At 45.2% G+C, this 22,190-nt stretch overlaps 1 protein-coding gene across 1 annotated transcript; it reads left to right on the top strand.

Annotated features, from left to right (window-relative positions):
• The first annotated feature begins 753 nt into the window (after positions 1-753).
• On the top strand, positions 754-16,281 carry LOC111968822 (C-type lectin domain family 4 member A-like). The gene is made up of 6 exons (XM_023994710.2): positions 754-943; positions 1,510-1,599; positions 1,993-2,076; positions 4,360-4,484; positions 10,939-11,041; positions 11,184-16,281. Exons 1-5 carry the CDS (start codon positions 811-813, stop codon positions 10,981-10,983), a joined length of 477 nt encoding a protein of 158 aa, XP_023850478.1. The 5' UTR covers positions 754-810; the 3' UTR covers positions 10,984-11,041; positions 11,184-16,281.
• The last annotated feature ends 5,909 nt before the right edge of the window (positions 16,282-22,190 follow it).

Below are 22,190 nucleotides of genomic sequence, written 5' to 3'. Positions count from 1 at the left end.
CACCTAAGGGGGGGCGCCAACCCAGACAGGAAGACCACGTCAGTTACTCAACCCACTCAAGTGACACACCCCTCCTAGGGACGGCATGGAAGAGCACCAGTAAGCCAGTGACTCAGCCCCTGTAATAGGGTCAGAGGCAGAGAATCCCAGTGGAGAGAGTGGAACCGGCCAGGCAGAGACAGCAAGGGCGGGTCGTAAAGAACAGGAAATGTAAAAATAGCGGCCATAGAACAGATCTACCACTTCTTAGGCTTGCTTTCAATGAGAATGACAGATCTATAACTCACATTTCAATGTGAATTTGGTCCTGTCACCCAAAAAGTTACATATTGCAGCTTTAACAGTTCGAGATTGTAAACTAGCATGCATTTGACAATTGCGCTGGATTAACACCAGCCGAAAATAGAGCACTTTATGTCAAATAGAAGTCTGTGGAATTGTACCAAAGAATTGTCAAGATGTTGCCATTGCAGAACTGTGTCCTCTTGTGTTAGATTTTTTTTCTCAGAATAAGTAAAGGTTCAATGTGTGTAGATGTTGGACAAAATGATGATCACTGTTCAGTCAGTATACTTTGTACAATCAAATTCTAAAGTTAAATATCACACAACTCATTTCAGCCTCATCTCATGGTAAATCTAAGCCTAAACCTTTGCATGTAGGCTAAGCCTACGTGCACTTAGTTCCCCCCGTCTGATATGACAGCTTCCTGCATTTAGATGGGTTAAAACTCCCACACACAGAGCGGTACATTTCAGTGTAGAGAAACACACTGTAACATTCAGATACACACAAACCAAGATAACAAAGATGGCCGTGTCTGTCAGTGCAGGGGATTCTGAAATCATTGAGGTTGAAACAAACCTTTCTGAGGATTCGGCAAACTATGTCAATAGGAAGACAAACACAGCAAAAAAAGAGGCAGAGGCAGTCCAAAAATCGGGTAAGAGAGCAATTGCACTGTAGCCTACACAATTGTGTTTGTTGGCTGCTAAAATGGGAAGGTGAAATATTTGAACCACAGTCCTTGCATCCCCAAAACTTTCTTGCTATAGAAGGTCCAGATTCCCTAGCATTGTAAAATGGATGTAGGTTGTAATATTTTCCAATACATTGCTGTTCTTTCTTCTTTTCCTTGTATTTGTGAAGTCAGTATTGAATTCATTGTCAAAAAATAAATGAAGACTAAAAACCATGGGCTGGTKGCCCAGACACAGATTAAAAATCCTGGATTAAAAATGTATATCCTTTGTTTTTTAGGTGAAATACTAAAGCATAATCTGGGTCTGATAAACCGGCCCTATGAGTTTTTGAAGTCAGTAACTCCACTCCAACCATGTTCACTGATGCAGGGGCTGTGTCCCCAAATGCAACCATATCCCCTATGTGGTGCATTAATTTTGACCCAAGCCCTATGTGCCCTGGTAAAAAGTAGTGCACTACATAGAGAATAGGGTGCAGTTTGGGGCACAACCAGGTTAAATGTTTGTTGGTCTTCATTTCTTGCAGGTAAAATGCTATATATACTGTTTGGTGTCAGCTTTGGGCTGATGTGTGTTCTGCAAGTCACTCTGAACATCTCCTTGCGTCTTGCCCACTGTGAGTTTAATGACTTCTGTTTATAGTGTGCTTTTAGAATTATATACTCTATAGCTAGATAGCAAAATTAAGACATTAAAATATACAGATTCATTAATTAACTTCTTCAGGCTAGGGTCTATTTTTCTCCACTTCCTGTCTGACGTGCCCAAAGTAAACTTCCTGTTACTCAGGCCCATTCTGTTTATAGTGTGCTTTTAGAATTATAAACTCTATAGCTAGATAGCAAAATTAAGACATTAAAAGATACAGATTCATTAAGCAGGACAGTAATGTGGAATGTAACCTTTCTGAAGTTCTCAAATAATAAGCATATGTTCTGTCCACTGATGAAATAAGAAACACACAGCTTCTTTCAGCAAACTCAACCACAGCTTCTCTGTATTATTCCAGCTAACTTCTTGGAGGAACAGATAAAATGGTTAGAGACCAGTTACAACAACCTGACTAAAGAGAGAGACAAGTTCCCCGAGCTAAGTGAGTAATAAAGTGTCAAGTGTGTGCGTGTCAGTGTTAAAGACCTTTCTTCTGAAACTCGTCAGTCTATTCTTATTCAGAGAAATGAATGCTATTCCATGCGAGAAATTACCAAGAAACTGAAGATCTCGCACAACACTGGGTACTACTCCCATCACAGAACAGCGCAAACTGGCTCTAACCAGAATAGAAGGAGGAGTTGGAGGCCCCAGTGCACAACTGAGCAAGAGGACAAGTACATTAGAGTGTCTAGTTTGAGAAACAGACACCTCACAAGTCCTCAACTGGCAGCTTCATTAAAATGTACCCGCAAAACACCAGTCTCAACGTCAACAGTGAAGAGGCGACTCCAGGACGCTGCCCTTCTAGGCAGAGTTGCAAAGAAAAAGCCGTATATTTGTCATTATGGGGTATTTTGTGTAGATGGCTGAGAATTTTTTATTTTATTCAGGCAACAAAATGGGGAACAAATCAATGGGTATGAATACTTTGGACACAACTACTATTGTTCTCAACTTTCTGTGCGTTTGCTTTTTATTTGTCATCTGTTAATATTGAAGTCAATAGTTWAAAAAATTATGAATATACAGTTGAAGTCGGAAGTTTACATACACTTAGGTTGGAATCATTAAAAATACATTTTCAACCACTCCGCAAATGTCTTGTTAACAAGCTATAGTTTTGACAAGTCAGTTAGGACATCTACTTTGTGCATGACACAAGGAATTTTTCCAACAATTGTTTACTGACAGATTATTTCACTGTATCACAATTCCAGTGGGTCAGAAGTACATACACTAAGTTGACTGTGCCTTTCAACAGCTTGGAAAATTCCGGAAAATTATGTTATGGCTTTAGAAGCTTCTGATAGGCTAATTGACATAATTTGAGTAAATTAGAGGTGTACCTGTGGATTTATTTCAAGGCCTACCTTCAAACGCAGTGCCTCTTTGCTTGACATCATGGGAAAATCAAAAGAAATTAGCCAAGACCTCAGAAAATTAATTGTAGACCTTTACAAGTCTGGTTCATCCTTGGGAGCAATTTCCAAATGCCTGAAGGTATATGTTCATCTGTACAAACAATAGTACGCAAGTATAAACACCATGGGACCACGCAGCCATCATACCGCTCAGGAAGGAGACGCATTTCTGTCTCCTAGAGATGAACTTACTTTGGTGCAAAAAGTGCAAATCAATCCCAGAACAACAGCAAAGGACCTTGTGAAGATGCTGGAGGAAACAGGTACAAAAGTATCTATATCCACAGTAAAACGAGTCCTATATCGACATAACCTGAAAGGCCGCTCAGCAAGGAAGAAGCCACTGCTCCAAAACTGCCATGAAAAAGCCAGACTACGGTTTGCAACTGCACATGTGGATAAAGATCGTACGTTTTGGCCATAATGAATATCATTATGTTTGGAGGAAAAAGGGGGAGGCTTGCAAGCCAAATAACACCATCCCAACCGTGAAGCACGGGGGTGGCAGCATCATGCTGTGGGGGTGCTTTGCTGCAGGAGGGACTGGTGCACTTCACAAAATAGATGGCATCATGAGGGAGGAAAATTATGTGGATATATTGAAGCAACATCTCAAGAGATCAGTCAGGAAGTTAAAGCTTGGTCGCAAATGGGTCTTCCAAATGGACAATGACCYCAAGCATACTTCCAAAGTTGTGGCAAAATGGCTTAAGGACAACAAAGTCAAGGTATTGGAGTGGCCATCACAAAGCCCTGACCTCAATCCCATAGAACATTTGTTGGCAGAACTGAAAAAGTGTGTGCGAGCAAGGAGGCCTACAAACCTGACTCAGTTACACCAGCTCTGTCAGGAGGAATGGGCCAAAATTCACCCAACTTATTGTGGGAAGCTTGTGGAAGGCTACCCGAAATGTTTGACCCAAGTTAAACAATTTAAAGGCTTTGCTATCAAATACTAATTGAGTGTATGTAAACTTCTTACCCACTGGGAATGTGATGTAAGAAATAAAAGCTGAAAGAAATAATTCTCTCTACTATTATTCTGACATTTCACATTCTTAAAATAAAGTGAGGATCCTAACTGACCTAAGACAGGGAATTTTTACTCTGATTAAACGTCAGTAATTGTGAAAAACTGAGTTTAAATGTATTTGGCTAAGGTGTATGTAAACTTCCTACTTCAACTGTATATATTTTTTTTACTTTTTACCCATTTTTCTACCCAATTGGTAGTTAGAGTCTGTCATATTGTAGAAAGCACTTTCATGTTTTCATGTTTTCTCCTGGTCTCTGTGTGAAAGAATGGAGGAAGTTTAACTCCAGCTTGTACTACATCTCCAACGAGTATAAAACTTGGGAAGACAGCAGACAGGACTGTCTGAAAAGAGGAGCGGACCTGGCAGTCATAAACAGCGAAGAGGAACAGGTGAGTGAGAGAGAGCGAAAGAGAGAGAGAGAGAGAGACAGAGACAGAGACAGAGACAGAGACAGAGACAGAGACAGAGACAGAGACAGAGAGACAGAGAGACAGAGAGAGACAGACACAGAGAGACAGAGAGAGAGAGACAGAGAGAGAGAGAAACACAGAAAGACAGAGAGAGAGACACAGAAAGACAGAGAGAGAGACAGAGAGAGAGAGAGACAGAGACAAAGAGAGACACAGAGACACAGAGAGACTTTGACTTTTTGTCTTTCTTTATTGAAACATTCTCATTTCATTTAACACTCACCCCCCCCTAAAAATAAAAAAAATAAAATATATCCTGTACTGCATACATGTACCATACTCACCTTTCCATCTACCACATGATACAAACCAACATCACCATACACAAAAACAATACCCTCTCCTACAACCGTATATCCAAAACATCTTCCCCAGCAATACAGACAGCCCCCCCAACACACCATATCTCCTCAAACATCTCCACACATTTGATCAGTTTATAGAACTCAAACTCAACCCTAAGGCGCGCAGAGACCATCCCATTAAACAATAGTAAAGGGTCTGTTATCCCCCCACCTTTGACCCTGTTTCTCCTTGTTAGCCAAATAGCTAATTTTGCCTGAGCCAAACAGGAAAAATCAACAAAACCATTTTTCTTTCTCCTTACTCGAATACCTGTATCCCATTATAAACATCCCAACAGCAAAAACCACCCCCAACCTCTCACACAGACATTCCAACAGAGACATTAATGGCATTAACCTGGTTGCAACACAGAAAACACATGAATCACAGTTTCATTCATTTGACAGAAAGGCACCCCTGCCCAATTCCCGGATCAACACGTGCCAACCAGCTGTTAGTGGCCAGGGCTCCATGAAGAACCCTCCAGCTGGAGGTCCCCTGACCTCTTTGGTACTGGGGGTTTGTAGAGCCGCCCTCCATCCTAAAACCCACCATACTCTCCGCCCCACATACCCCCTGCCACTGATGTGCCTTCACTCCTGTTAGACTTCTAATGTTCCTAACCTTAACGCAGAGTTGTAGAGAGCTTTACCCCCACCCCCTCAAATTCCCCCAGGCTCGGAGTGTTAAAATCTAACAAGTCCTCCAGACCCCCTTGCCAGTCTCCAGTCTTCTTGCCGTCACACTGCAGTGGCGGAAACATTGGTGGCCCCTCTCCCTTTGGCCTCTCAAACACCCCCTACCTGCTCAGACAGTGCCTCCTGGACCTCCTCCAGGAATCTCTCCAACAGTCTTAGAGACGTTATTCCTGTTTGTTGCGCCAAGACCTCCGGGGTTTTCCACCCCTCCTCTCCCAGCAGTCTCAGGTCACCTAGCCTTCGTAAACCCCCTGCCATCAGTTGCCTCTGCAGGTGGCAGACTGAACCGATCTCAAAGGGATGGCTGGGTTGTGGAAAATAGGCTCCTCCCACACCCACTGCCCAGGCTCCCACCCCCTTCTCGTATGGGCCTTAGCAGCTGCCAGGCCCTCAGCACCGCAGAGTAAAACTCTGAGAGACCTGCTGTACTCAGCCTCTCCCAGCTTCATGAGGAACAGCTGCCGGTCCAACCCTAATCCACCAGCTCTCCTCAGCATTGCGCATGCTGGTTCCTCCAGCCAACATCGGTATGATACAGCAGTCTCTGCACCGCCTTAGCCGGAAAGCAGCCATCCTGCTCTCCAGTTCCACCAGGCCCTGTCCTCCTTCGTGGACGGTCATGTACAACACTGCTGCCTTCAGCCAGTGATGTCCCGACCAAAAGAAATCCACCAGCTTGCGTTGCAGGTCTGCAAGCAGACCGGCGGGGGGGTTGAGGACAGCCAGTTTATGCCACAAGGAAGATGCCACCAGGTGTGTTAATTATCAGCACCCTCCCTCCTATATGACACTTGGGATAGGAGCCACCTCCACCTGGCCAGTCTTGACACCACTGCCTGTGACAGCCCCTCCCAGTTCTTCCTGACCCACCTCTCCGAGCCAGGTACACCCCCAACACTTTAAGCCCTTCACAACCCCACTGCAAACCCCCTGGAAGCAGAGGAGGAGCCTATCCCCCCATGCCCCACATAACAGAGCTTTGCTCTTTCCCCAGTTTACTTAGCTGATGAAGCTCCCCTGTACACCTTCAGACTGGTCTCTAGTTCCTGCATATCTTGCCCATCCCTGACCATCACAGAAACATCATCTGCGTATGCTGAGACTGCTATTCCTGTCACCACACCCATGCCTGTCCAGCACACTCCCTGCAGTCTCCTGCGTAGCAGTCCTAAAAAAGGCTCAATGGCTAGTGTGTATAGCTGCCCAGATAGAGGGCATCCTTGTCTAATGCCCCGTCTCACCCAGACTGGCCTACTGAGCCCCCCTCCCACCTTAACCATACATGACACCCCAGCATACAACAGCTTCACACAGGTCACAAAACTCTTCCCAAACCCAAACACAGACATCACATTAAACAGATACTCATGATTCCACTCTATCAAAAGCCTTCTCTTGATCTAAAGAGACCAGTCCAAAGTTCACATTAGAACCTCTCGACAAGTCCAACATGTCCCTAATCAAGAACAAGTTGTCCGTGATTGAGCGTCCGGTACACAATATGTCTGGTCCTTGTGTATTATAGAGTCCAGATGGGACTTCAGCGTGTTAGAGAGGACCTTGGCAAAATCTTGTAGTCCGCACAGAGTAATGCCACAGGCCTCCAGTTCTTAAGTTCACAAAGTCCCCTTTTTTGGGCAGGAGAGTCAGAGCCGCCCGACGGCAGCTCATCGGCAACTCTCCTACCCCGATGCATTCACGCAAGACGCAAAAGAAGTCCTGTCCAATTATTCCCCAGAATTTTTTTGTAAAACTCCACTGGGAGTCCATCGACCCCCGGTGCACGACCGGGGGACATCTGGGTTACGGCCTCTGCCAGTTCATGTGACAACAGAGGAATGTCCATTTCATCCCTCTGTTGCCCGAGAGAGCTTAGGGAGTCCGCGAACAAGACCTGAGCACACATAGGATCACACAGTTTCTGCCCTATACAATTCAGTATAAAACTCCACAGTCCGCTCCCGCATCTCCCCCACCACAGAGGTCACCGCCCATCAGACAGCCGTAGGACAATGCATTACCCTTGGCTTCACTGCTCTGTCTTTCCAAACCAAAGAAGAAGGAGCTGGGAGCATCCATCTCCTGAGCATGGAGAACCTAGCTCTTACAAGTGCTCCCTTTGCTTTAACCTGGAAAAAAACTGCCCAGGTCCCTACGTTAATTCGGCTAAATTAGCCTGGAGGCCTACATTGCCTTGCCCCACCATCTCTACCTCCATCCCACTAATACACCGCTCTAGTTCCCCCAATACTCTCCTAGCCTCTGATGATAGGAGAGCTGTGTACTGTTGACAGAAAAGCCGAATAATCTGCACTTTCCCCACATCCCACCATTGACTCAGAGACTCATACTCCTCTCTTCGCTGCCCCCACCTTTCCCAAAAGGTCTTGGAAAACTGAGCAAAAAGTGGCATCTTGTAAGAGCTTTACATTGAACTTCCAATAAGATGCCTGCCGGGGCCCTGGTGAAATAGACAGCCGAGCCATGGTTATTGATGGTTCCGAAAACCCCACTGGGAGAATGTAGCGCCCAGCAGCCTATTGCTCTGATTCCTAGATATGTAAAAACGATCAAGTCGGGCTGCACTCACCTAGCCCCAAAAAACCTTCACCCATGTATACTGTCTTGTGTTTGGATGTTTAGTTCTCCAAACATCCACTAGGTCAAACTGATTAATGATGTCCCCTAACACTCCCACTGACACTGAATGAGGCTCTTCCCCATTTCTGTCTTTTGTAAAATCCATTGTACAGTTCCCGTCACCTCCGATCACCAGCGTCTCCTCAGGCGCTACTTGTGAGAGTTCCTGTCTAAGACTCCCAAATAGAACCCCTCTTTCTCTCCCTGTGTTAGGCGCATACACATTTATAAAAACAAAACCCATGCTGTTAATTTCTGCTTTAACAACAAGCAACCTACCCTTACACACTTCCTTTGAGGAGCAAATTTTTACAGACAGACCCGGTGCAAAAAGGACTGCCACCCTGCACTAAGATTTGTCCCATGGCTCAACACACTTGCCCCTTTCCACCAGAGCCCCCAATCAACTTCATTCACCACATCACTATGCGTCTCCTGCAGAAATAACACATGTACTTTTTTTGTTTTACATATTCACCCAACACACTCCTCTTTCCCGCATCTCTGGCGCCATTTTATATAAGCGAGCCTACCGAAGAGTCTCCATAACAAGTGGGAGAAAAGCCAGCAGAGAAATAGACCAATAGCAAAGCTCAAAAAGCCCCAGTGTCAGAAAGAAATTAAACATTTTAACAGTGTCTGAAGGTAAACCTTTACGCACTGTTGTGACCCACTTCCTCAACCTAACCGTTTCTTGGGTGAGAGGACACCATGCCCCTCATTTCTCATAGCATGTTGTACTGATCTTACAAACTTTCTAGGATCAGGAAAAAAAGCCTCAAGATTAACTTTTTCCCCTTAGTCTCATTCAGGAACCTTGTCAGTTCTCTCAACGTTACTTAGACCCCTCTGGTTGACTGGCTGTCAGCTCCGGCCAATTGAAGAGGAGTCTGAAAAAAATAACTCCTCATCCTCTTCCTCAGACTCACTTTCCTCCTCTTCTCTATCTCCCACCCTGACCACCTGCTCTTTCTCTCTGGTTAGGGCCTCACCCACAGCAACAGGCAACATTTCCATGGTGCCTTTTCCACACCCTTTTTCCTTTTCCGCTTGACACCCTCCTCCTCCCCCCCTAATCTCTTACACTTCCCCACTATACTCTCCTCATCCACTAGAATAACCTGACTAGACCCAGTATCATCTACACCACCCTCCATAGCATGACTAGGGCCAGCCTCAGCTACCCACCCTCCATAGCATGACTAGGGCCAGCCTCAGCTACCCCACCATCCATAGCCTGACTAGACTCAGCCCTCTGCTATACCACCATCCATATCCTGCCTAGACCCAGCACCCTCCATAGCATAACTAGGCCCAGCCTCAGCTACCCCACCATCTCTAGCCTGACTAGACCCGGCCTCTGCTTCCCCACCATCTCTAGCCTGACTAGACCCATCCTCCACTACCCCACCATCTCTAGCCTGACTAAACTCAGCTACAGCTACCCCACCATCTCTAGCCTGACTAGGCCCAGCCTCATCTACCCCACCATCTCTAACCTGACTAGGTCCAGCCTCTGCTGTCTGCATCTCCTTACCCCTGCACTTTGACCTCGATTCCCCCACTGGCGCTTGTACCCTCACCTTTTCTACGGCCTTTGTGTGGGCACGCAAAACTCTTGTGCCCCAAATCCCCACATTCAAAACACCGTAGACTATCTGTGCTGGCAAAACCTGCATAGAGCCTCCCCCATGTCTCACTTTAAAGTGCACATTTAGCTGTTGCTCGTTGTTGTTCAGAAACATAAACACTTGCCTCCGGAACGAAACACGTGTTTAACGGCATCTGCCTGAAACCCTGCTGACAGTACACGGAAACCGCTAGCAAACTTACCAAAACGACTCAGCTCTTTCCTAATTTGATCATCCCTAATAAACGGAGGCAAATTTGCCACTACAAACTCTTGTTGAAGGGGTAGAGAGAGGTGAAATTGACACCAACACATCCCTTACAAATATTCCGCTAGCAATTAGCCTACCAACCAAATTAGCCCTTTTCATGAACACAACCACAGCTTTGTTCATTCTAGAAGCAGAATGTATAAACTCAGCTCCTACCTGTTCACCGACCGCGAGCAGAACCTCCTCCACCTTAACTCCGTTCTCAGGAACACACCTGAATCCATGCTGTATAGACAGCGTCTCCTCCGCGCTAGGCTGAGAAGCCATCGCGCACACCACAACTTCCAAACCCCAGGAAAGTTTCTCTGTCCTCTTCCACCCTAACTTTGAAAAAAAACTTTGGATACCGCTAAAACAAATATTGCATTAACCCTCCACCATAGAAAATAACATGTAAAGAAAGGAATCAAGAAAGTTAGTTAGGATAGAGCTTTCCACACCAAACACTCAAACTCCAAAAACACCCAGCATGCACTGCGAGAGAGAGGAGAGAGAAGAGAGAGAGAGAGAGAGAGAGGAGAGAGAGAGAGGGAAGAGAGAGGGAGACGACAAGAGAGAGAGAGAGCGACACAGAGAGAGAGAGAGACACAGAGAGAGAGAGAGAGAGAGAGAGACACAGAGAGAGAGAGAGAGAGAGAGAGGAGAGAGAGACAGAGAGAGGAGAGAGAGAGAAGAGAAGAGAAGAGAGAGAGAGAGAGAGAGAAGAGAGAGAGAGAGAGAGAGAGAGAGAGAGAGATTGCCTGCCTGCCTGCCTGTTGTATCATGATGTAACTGTTGCTTTCTTCCAAGGTGTTTATCAGTCAAACTGAAACAACAAGCCCTGGATTGGTCTGACCGACAAGGATTCTGAGGGGACCTGGAAATGGGTGGACGGAACCCCACTGACCACAGCGTAAGAGATAGTAACGTTTTCTCATAACATCATTTTTTAAATGTATTATTAAACCATCTCTTGACCAGCCTCCGGCACAGTCAAAGTATTTTTAACACATGATTTGGGATGAGTTGAAATGTAACATCAGTATGGTTTGTAGGTTTTGGTTTACTGAAGAGCCTAATGATGGAGCTGTGAATGGAGAGGACTGTGTCAACCTTTATTACCATACCCAGTCTGTGTTGAAGAACTGGAATGACCTAGCATGCAACACAGAGTCGATATGGATCTGTGAGATTGTAAATGGCTGATCCACAGACAAACAGACACACAGATTCTGTAAATACACACATGCAGGGAGACACACACACACACACACACACACTCACTCACACACACAGCTTTGACTTTTTAGGTGGTAAGAATGTATACACACCCTTAGAGATAGCTTTTTACATGTATTCTTATTTCTTGTTTATAATACATTAATTACAAATGTTATTTGGCATTTTAATTATTTGCTTTACTGTTATTAGCCGTTATTGGATTGCATTATATATTTTTTCACTGTGGTACTATTTTCACAAGTATGTGGTACATTTCCATAACTCTTATTACAAAACTCCAAACTGGTCACACTTGTAACGGAGCCGGTCTTTCATTCAAAACCTGTCATTGTGCATTCATTTGGATTGTAAACATCTCTCACCACATAACCATTGATTCAACATATGTTTATTGTGAAATGTAATGAGAACATTGGTTTAATCACCAAAACAACATAATGATATCTTTTCAATTGAGTCGTTTTAACTACCAGTTAATCCAATTGCAAACAATGCGAGATACGTGTTTCAAATCACCCTYAGAAGTGCTGAAAGTAATATGCTACAGTACTGTAAATTACARTAGMTTACAYAGTTTTCACATTAGGCAATACWCTTACATTACCCAAAAAAATTGACAGAAATGTGTAGTCAAAGGTGTGATCAATGAAGACATCCTCAATAATCAGTCATGCAAAAAAACATAGGTGTACTGTCTGTAATTAAAAACATAGGTGTACTGTCTGTAATCAAAAACATAGGTGTACTGTCTGTAATCAAAAACATAGGTGTACTGTCTGTAATCAAAAACATAGGTGTACTGTCTGTAATCAAAAACATAGGTGTACTGTCTGTAATCAAAAWCATAGGWGTACTGTCTGTAATCAAAAACATAGGTGTACYGTCTGTAATCAAAAGGAAGAAATTAAATGCAACAAATTAAATGAATGAAAATGAAACATAACGTTTAGCAAGCGTTAATTTGCATCAAGCCTGTTTTGTGCATTTGGCCATAAATTCTCATCCACATCACAGTGAATTGTTCATGCACCTCGGGAACAATATTTTGGCATGGTGAATCCAAGCTTGACATTGGTCTGCATTGATGTTGTCGCATGCCTCATCCATTGTCAATAGAAAGGGTGGCACGCTCATGGGGATGGTGATCGTACACCTTCCACCTCCATGCTGAAAAGAAATCCTCAATACGGTTGAGGAAGGAGAGTTTTGGGGCATGTACTGTATAGGGTCACGAATTGGGGATGGGCCCGTAACCATGCGTGTACCACGTCTGCATTGTGGAACCTGACATTCTACCACACAATAACATAAGTTAATCCTTCCCCTTGTTAGGCCTGCTCATTGGGAAACACAATGAGGTGTGCAGTTTTGTAGGATACAAGTAATGGCCTACGTACTACCACACCATCTTCAGAGATAGCTGCACGCATGGATGTGTGTCCAGGCACTTGAACTTTGTCCAGGCACTTGGACAATCGCCCGTTGGCCAATGAGGTTCCGCCCACGGCGCCGAGTATTCATCTTCATCAACAAAGACATACAGTGCATTCGGGAAGGATTCAGACCCCTTGACTTTTCCCACATTTTGTTAGTTCACAGCCTTATTCTAAAAATGATGAAATAAAAACATTTCCTCATCAATCTACACACAATACTGTAATGGGTGCGTGCTGGTGGCAGGGAAGTCAGGCGCAGGAGAACGAACTTGGTATAAACGGATCGTGGTGTTACCCTGTGAAGGAGGAAGATCGATCAGGAAATCTACCGACAGGTGCGACCACGGCCGTTGTGGAACGGGTAAGGGTTGTAACTTACCTCTGGGCAGGTGCCTAGGAGCCTTACACTGGGCGCACACTGAGCAGGAGGAAACATAAACCCTCACATCCTTAGCCAAAGTGGGCCACCAGTACTTCCCACTAAGACAGCGCACCGTCCGACCGATCCCAGGATGACCAGAGGAGGGTGACGTGTGGGCCCAATAGATCAGCCGGTCGCAGACAGCAGACGGAATGTACAGATGCGCAGCTGGACACTGGAGGGGAGCGGGCTCTGCACGTAACGCCTGCTCAACTCCCACACTACCGGCGCCACCAAAGCAGGATCCATGGACCGCTCCTCTGTGTCATACAGCCGGGACAATGCGTCTGCCTTAACGTTCTGGGAGCCTGGTTTGTAAGAAAGGGTAAACACAAAACGGCTGAAAAACATGGCCCACCTTGCCTGGCGAGGGTTCAGTCCCSTCGCCGTCCGGATGTACTCCAGATTGCGATGGTCAGTCCAGATGAGAAAAGGGTGTCTAGCCCCCTCAAGCCAATGTCTCCACGACTTCAAGGCCTTGACGACAGCCAACAGCTCCCGGCCCCCTACATCATAGTTTCGCTCCGCCGGGCTGAGCTTCTTCGTGAAGAAGGCACAGGGGCGGAGCTTCGATGGCATACCCGAGCGCTGAGAGAGCACAGCTCCTATCCCAGCCTCGGACGCGTCCACCTCCACTATGAACGCCAAAGAGGGATCCGGATGGGCCAACACGGGAGCCGAGGTAAACAGAGCCCTCAGTTGACTAAAAGCCCTGTCTGCCTCAGCTGACCACGGCAAGTGCACCGGGCCCCCTTCAGCAGTGAGGTAGTAATACTACTCCGGTAGTAGTTGGAAAACCCTAAGAACCGCTGCACCTCCTTTACCGTGGTGGGAGTCGGCCAATTACGCACGGCTGCAATGAGGTCACTCTCCATCTCCACCCCTGTAGTGGAAATACGATACCCTCAGAAGGAGACGGACTGTTGGAAGAACAGGCATTTCTCAGCCTTGACTTACAGGTCATGCTCCAACAGGTGACCAAACACTCTGCGCACCAGGGACACATGCTCAGCGTGTGTAGCGTATATCAAAATGTCATCAATACACCACTACACCCTGCCCGTGCAGGTCCCTGAAAATCTTGTCTACAAAGGCTTGGAAGACTGATGGTGCATTCATCAACCCGTGCTCAGAGGTGGTACTGAAAGCCGTCTTCCACTCGTCTCCCTGTCGGATACGCACCAGGTTGTAAGCGCTCCTGAGATCTAATTTGGTGAAGAAGCGCGCCCCGTGCATTGACTCTATCGCTGTAGCTATGAGCGGTAGCGGGGAACTATACCTCACAGTGATCTGATTCAGACCCCGATAGTCAATACACGGGCGCAGACCTCCCTCCTTCTTCTTCACAAAAAATAAACTCGAGGAGGCGGGTGAAGTGGAGGACCGAATGTACCCCTGACGCAGGAATTCGGAGACATATGTTTCCATAGCCTCCATCTCCGCCTGTGAGAGGGGATACACGTGACTCCTGGGAAGTGCAGCGTCTACCAGGAGATCTATCGCACAATCGCCCCGTCGATGAGGTGGTAATTGAGTCGCCTTCTTTTTGGAGAAGGCGAGAGCCAAATCGGCATATTCAGGGGGAATGCGCACGGTGGAGACCTGGTCTGGACTCTCCACCGTAGTAGCACCAACGGAAACCCTTAAACACCTACCTGAGCACTCTCGCGACCACCCCATGCGACCCCTCTGTGGCCAAGAAACAGTGGGGTTATGACAAGCTAACCAGGGTAGGCCCAGCACCACGGGAAACGCAGGAGAGTCAATAAGGAAGAGACTAATTCTCTCCGTATGACCCCCCTGCGTCACCATGCCCAACGGCGCGGTTACCTCCCTAATCAACCCTGACCCTAAACTATAGGCTAAAGCTCTATCAATAAAAATCCCAGCCGCGCCTGAATCGACGAGCGCCTTATGCTGGGAATGCGGGGAGAACTCAGGGAAAGTGACAGATAAACATATGTGCAACAGAGGGCTCTGGGTGAGAATGGTGCCGGCTCACCTGGGGTGACACCAGAGCACCCTGCCTGCTGCCTCGATTCCCAGAGGAACCGACCGGCAGTATGACCTCTGCGGCCACAGATGGTGCACGAACGGGAACCACCTCCGGTCTCCCTGCGCACCGCCCCTCACAGCTCCATGGGTATCAGAGAGGGGGTGCGGGAGGATGGAACYACCAGACCCCGATCAGAACGTCCGCGAGTAGCCAGCAGGTTGTCCAGCCGGATGGACAGGTCCACCAGCTGGTCAAACGTGAGGGTGGTGTCTCTGCAGGCCAGCTCCCGACGGACGTCCTCGTGCAGACTTGCAGCGGTAATGGTCGATCAGGGCTCTGCTGTTCCATCCCGCGCCGGCAGCCGGGTACCTTCTCCTGCTGACTCCATAGTTTGGGTCGGTGATTCTGTAATGGGTGCGTGCTGGTGGCAGGGAAGTCAAGCGCAGGAGAATGAACTTGGTATAAACAGAGTCGTTTAACCTCTCTGGGATATTCGGAACGCAAGCGTCCCACCTCAACAACGGCCAGTGAAAATGCAGGCGCCAAATTCAAAACAACAGAAATCCCATAATTAAAATTCCTCAAACATACAAGTATTTTACACCATTTTAAAGATAAACTTATTGTAAATCCAGCAACAGTGTTCGATTTCAAAAAGGCTTTACGATGAAAGCACACCAAATGATTATGTTAGGTCAGTACCTAGTCACAGAAAAACATTTTCCAGACAAAGAGAGGAGTCACAAAAAGCAGAAATAGAGATAAAATGAATCACTAACCTTTGATGATCTTCATCAGATGACACTCACAAAACTTCATTTTACACAATACATGTATGTTTTGTTCGATAAAGTTCATATTTATATCCAAAAATCTCAGTTTACATTGGCGCGTTATGTTCAGTTGTTCCAAAACATCCGGTGGATTTTGCAGAGAGGCACATCAATTTACAGAAATACTCATAATAAACATTGCTAAAAGATACAAGTGTTATGCATGGAATTTTAGATTCACTTCTCCTTAATGCAACCGCTGTGTCAGATTTCAAAAAAGCTTTACCGAAAAAGCACACCATGCAATAATCTGAGTACAGCRCTCAGACAACAAAACAAGCCATACAGATATCCGCAATGTTGTGGAGTCAACAGAAGTCAGAAATAGCATTATAAATATTCACTTACCTTTGATGATCTTCATCAGAATGCATTCCCAAGAATCCCAGTTCCACAATAAATGTTTGATTTGTTCGATAAAGTCCATCATTTATGTCCAAATACCTCCTTTTTGTTCCCGCGTTTAGTACACATTCCAAACTCACGAGGCGCGGGCAAGTCCAGGCSAAAGTTCAGACGAAAAGTCATATTACAGTTCGTAGAAACATGTCAAACGAAGTGTAGAATCAAACTTTAGGATGTTTTTAACATAAATCTTCAATAATGTTTCAACCGGAGAATTCCTTTGTCTGTAGAAATGTGCTGGAACGCAGCTAACTCTCACATGAGCGCGCGTGATCAGCTCATGCCAGACTCCTGACTCAATCAGCTCTTATTCCCTCATCCTTCACAGTAGAAGCATCAAACAAGGTTCTAAAGACTGTTGAAATCTAGTGGAAGCCTTAGGAAGTGCAATATGACCCCATAGACACTGTATATTCGATAGGCAATGACTTGAAAAACTACAAACCTCAGATTTCCCACTTCCTGGTTGGATTTTTTCTCAGGTTTTTGCCTGCCATATGAGTTCTGTTATACTCACAGACATCATTCAAACAGTTTTAGAAACGTCAGAGTGTTTTCTATCCAAATCTACTAATTATATGCATATTCTAGCTTTTAGGACAGAGTAGCAGGCAGTTTACTCTGGGCACCTTTTTATCCAAGCTACCCAATACTGCCCCCCAGTCCCAAAGAAGTTAATAAGTGCTCACAAGACCCCGAAACACAAAATATACAAAATAATAAAAGTGGGTACAAAACCCGTCGCACACCAGAACATAACTTGCACATAACATACAATCAAACAATCCCCAACAAGGACATGAGGGGAAACAGAGGGTTAAATACACAACATGTAATTGATGGGATTGGAACCAGGTGTGAAGGAAGACATGACAAAACCAATGTAAAATGAAAAATGGATCAGCGATGCCTAGAAGGTCGGTGACGTCGACCGCGGAAAACAGCCCGAACAAGGAGAGGGACCGACTTCGGCAGAAGTCATGACAAATACCCCATAATGACAAAGCACAAACAGGTTTTTAGACTTTTTAGTAAATGTATAAAAAAACTAATAACAGAAATACCTTATATACATAAGTATTCGAACCATTTGCTATGAGACTCAAAATTGAGCTCAGGTGCATCCTGTTTCTATTCTATATCATCCTTGAGATGTTTCTAAGTCCACCTGTGGTAAATTCAATTTATTGGAGATGATTTGGAGAGGCACACACCTGTCTATATWWKGTCCCACAGTTGACAGTGAATGTCAGAGCAAATACCATGCCATGAGGTCAAAGGAATTGAAAACATTTCTGCAGCGTTGAAGGTCCCCAAGAACACAGTGGCCTCCATCAATCTTAAATGGAAGAAGTTTGGAACCACTCTTCCTAGAGCTGGCCGCCCGGCAAAACTGAGCAGTCGGGGGAGAAGGGCCTTGGTCAGGGAGGTGACCAAGAACCCAGTGGTTACTCTGACAGAGCTCCAGAGTTTCTCTGTGAAGATGGGAGAACCTTTCAGAAGGACAACCATCTCTGCAGCACTCCACCAATCAGGTATTTTTGGTAGAGTGGCCAGATGGAAGACACACCTCAGTAAAAGGCACATGACAGCCCTCTTGGAGTTTGCCAAAAGGCACCTAAAGGACTCAGACCATGAGAAACAAGATTCTCTGGTCTGATGAAACCAAGATTGAACTCTTTGACCTCAATACCAAGCGCCACGTCTGGAAGAAACCTGACACCATCCCTACGGTGAAGCATGGTGGTGGCAGCATCATGCTGTGGGGATGTTTTTCAACGACAGGGACTGGGAGACTAGTCAGGATCGAGGGAAAGACAATGAAAAAAATATATAATTTTGCATGAATGATTGTAGAGGATTCTTCATTGATTACACCTTCGATTACACATTGGATTGACATTATGGAAATTATACATTTTCTGTAAATTTTTTGGGGTAATGTAAGAGTATTGCCTAATGTGAAAACTATGTAAGCTATTGTAATTTACAGTACTGTAGCATATTACTTTCAGCACTTCTRAGGGYGATTTGAAACACGTATCTYGCATTGTTTGCTATTGGATTAACTGGTAGTTAAAACGACTCAATTGAAAAGATATGATGTTGTGTTTTGGTGATTAAACCAATGTTGCCATTACATTTCACAATAAACTTAGATTTTGAATCAATGATTGTGTTTCCAATCCAAATTAATGCACAATGACAGGTTTTGACTGAAAGACATACAAGTGTGACCAGTTTGGAGTTTTGTACTAAGAGTTGTGAAAATGTACCACATACTTGTGAAAATAGTACCACAGCGATTAAAACAAACTGTACCCACTACACCACTTCCTCTTCTGCTACCACTGTTTCCTCTCAGACCACTCCTTTTCCACACCAAGCTTCATTAAACAGAAGGGCATTCAGGCCGATGGTTAAAGGCATCAAAAACATTACAGTTGTTGGGTGTAGATATATTAGTTCAATTCAAAGATATTCATCCCATAATATGCAATTCTGCTGGCCAACTAGCTCTATGAGTGTATTACTATAAGTTAAATGGCACAGATGAGTATTATTGTACATCAGTCAAGGGAGATCTAATGAGAGAGATGGTTGGGGTGGGGTCTTGAAGACTAGCCACACTGAGCTCTACTGCTGCTGCCACTAATGAGGATAATTACCACAAGTAATGACATTACCGTATCTGAGGGAATGGATGTGTGTGTGTGTGTGTGTGTGTGTGTGTGTGTGTGTGTGTGTGTGTGTGTGTGTGTGTGTGTGTGTGTGTGTGTGTGTGTGTGTGTGTGTGTGTGTGTGTGTGTGTGTGTGTGTGTGGTGTGTGTGTGTGTGTGTGTGTGTGTGAAGTTTTGTCCTGCTTTGAATGAATTACAGTAAATTGACAACTATCTTCAAATAAAAGTTATTTGTCACATCGCCGTATGCAACAGTGAAATGCTCACTCTCTCTCTCTCTTTTCTCAGTTTTTTCTTGCTCTCATTCTGTCACTCATCCTCTGCATCTCAATCTGTATTTGTTAGCCCATAATAATTGTATTTGTGACTCATATCCGTTATATCAGATTCTAGTTTGTACAAGGTAATTAGCAGAGGAAGGGAAGCCTCCACACCATGAGGAAATGTCCATGACATCCTCAATTAGCATGCCAAATGAAAGGAACTTTTAGTTCCGGTTGGTCCCTTCAGAGATGAGTGTCAATAAAGGTTAGGAGAATGGAGGCGGTAATGGGAAGACAAAGAGAGGGAAGGAATACATGTGTGAGAAATAGAGGGGATGAGAGAGAGAAAGGAATGAGAGATGGAGGGAAAGAGAGAGATTAAGATTGGATAGACTGTGCCTCCCCACAGGTTTCTAATCTCTAATCAGCATTGACTAACACAGACTGCTGTGAAAGGTTCTCAGTGCTAATGCAGGCTGCCATTCATATTGAGCCTCTATATCCAGCAGGGACCAGTGGATGAGCTGAAGAGAGGAGAGGATTAAACAAGCACTCGGGCAGAGAGACCACACACACACCACACCACACACACACACACACACACACACACACACACACACACACACACACACACACACACACCACACACACACACACACACACACACACACACACACACACACACACACACACACAGTCCCTCTGGATGGTCACCTTTTTCAGTCTTTCAGAAAGACTCTCTCTCTCGCTCTCTTATTCTCTCTGTATGGGAAGGGACCAGTGATTTCTTTTGGACCATGCAAGTATTTACACACTCTCAGTGGGTATTGCACCCTCTACTGCTGTGATTTGAACAACATGCAGAGTGCAAGCAAATTGAAAATGTTGCAATTCAACGGCATGTTGCAAATAATGACATAAAAACATACAAAACGTTAACAACAGTGTTTTATTCTCTTTGTGCCATAAAATACAAACTAGTCTATTGATATGTGGTATTCTACTAAGTATGATAACATTTTGTTAAGAAATGTCATGCTCTAGACTACGTGCTCCTCCTAACACTTCCCCTTTGGTCAGTTTGTTACATTTTTCTGTAAGTTAAACACTGTTGTTGTTGTATAGACCCACAGCTCACCAGGTAGTCTCCAGATTCTGGCCGCCTGTCATCGCTGCCTTCCACAGTATCATCATAGTAATACCCTCATCCTCCTCTTCGTCCAGACGGCCTTCAGAACCCTCAGGTCTGATGGAGAGACATATCAAAAAATGTCAAAGGTCAGTGTTTGACTGGAAAAACATAATTTCTTACATATTGAGTCCCTTATGGTTAATATCTGCAGCTCTGACTCACACTGTCTGAGCGTGTTGAGACGGGTGGACGCAGATGTCTCCCACAGTGCATGGGGAGATGCAGAAGTAGATCCCTGCGTCTGAGGGTGAAGATTCTGTATCTGCAGCCAGTAGAGACTGTGTACACTACCGGTCAAAAGTTTTAGAACACCTACTCATTCAAAGGTTTTTCTTTATTTTTACTATTTTCTACATTGTAGAATAATAGTGAAGACATCGAAACTATGAAATAACACACATGGAATCATGTAGTAACCAAAAAAGTGTAAAACAAATCAAAATATATTTTATATTTGAGATTCTTCAAATAGCCACCGTTTGCCCTGATGACAGCTTTGCACACTCTTGGCATTCTCTCAACCAGATTCACCTGGAACGCTTTTCCAAATCTCTTAGTTCCGGTTGGTCCCTTCAGAGATGAGAGTGTCAATAAAGGTTGGTAGAATGGAGGCGGTAATGGGAAGACAGATCTCTGAGGGCTCTAACACTCCTGGCTGTAATGCAGAACCCTTACAGCCAAACACAATGTCGTTCCCAAGTGTAGTTGGACAGGTCTCTGGGGCCTCTAACAAGATGTTGTTCCCAAGTGTAGTTGGACAGGTCTCTGGGGGCTCTAACACAATATTGTTCCCAAGTGTAGTTGGACAGGTCTCTGGGGGCTCTAACAAGATGTCGTTCCCAGTGTAGTTGGACAGGTCTCTGGGGGCTTCTAACACAATGTCGTTCCCAGTGTAGTTGGACAGGTCTCTGGAGGCTCTAACACGATGTCGTTCCCAGTGTAGTTGGACAGGTCTCTGGGGGCTCTAACGCAATGTCGTTCCCAGTGTAGTTGGACAGGTCTCTGGGGGCTCTAACGCAAATGTCGTTCCACAGTTGTAGTTTGGGACAGTCTCTGGGTGGCTACTAACGCAAATATGTCGTTCCCAGATTAGTTGGAACAGTCATTCTGGGGGCTCTAACCAAATGTCGTTCCCAGTGTAGATTGGACAGTCTCCGAGGGCTCTAACGCGATGATACATGTTTCCCAGATGTGTTGGACAGGTCTCTGGGGCTCTAACGCGATGTCGTTCCCAGTGTAGTTGGACAGGTCTCTGGGGGCTCTGGAGATGCGAGGGGCTGTGCGAGTGTAACGCTCGTCGGAAGAAGACCAAGGTGCAGCGTGGTACGTGTTCATGCTTCTTTATTTWAAAAAAAACGAATACCGAACAACGAACGTAACGTCTTGAAGGCTCATCAGAGCTAACAAAAACAACACCTCACAACCTAAAGTGGCAAAACAGCCTGCGTAAGTATGATTCCCAATCAGAGACAACGATAGACAGCTGTCCCTGATTGAGAACCATACCCGGCCAAAACATAGAAAACCAAAACCTAGAAATAAAGAACATAGAATGCCCACCCAAATCACACCCTGACCAAACCAAAAAGAGAC

This window comes from Salvelinus sp. IW2-2015, linkage group LG9 (assembly GCF_002910315.2).
Source record: "Salvelinus sp. IW2-2015 linkage group LG9, ASM291031v2, whole genome shotgun sequence".
Classification (NCBI taxonomy): domain Eukaryota; kingdom Metazoa; phylum Chordata; class Actinopteri; order Salmoniformes; family Salmonidae; genus Salvelinus; species Salvelinus sp. IW2-2015.
The sequence above is the reverse complement of the archived record's forward strand: the minus strand, read 5'-3'. Positions and strand labels throughout refer to the sequence as shown.

Bases quoted from the DNA above. Each gene is read 5' to 3' on its own strand.
- LOC111968822 (XM_023994710.2), top strand. From the start codon at position 811: ATGGCCGTGTCTGTCAGTGCAGGGGATTCTGAAATCATTGAGGTTGAA. The intron at 2,077-4,359 runs GTGAGTAATAAA...TCTGTGTGAAAG, and splicing joins AGACAAGTTCCCCGAGCTAA to AATGGAGGAAGTTTAACTCC. The intron at 4,485-10,938 runs GTGAGTGAGAGA...CTTTCTTCCAAG, and splicing joins TAAACAGCGAAGAGGAACAG to GTGTTTATCAGTCAAACTGA.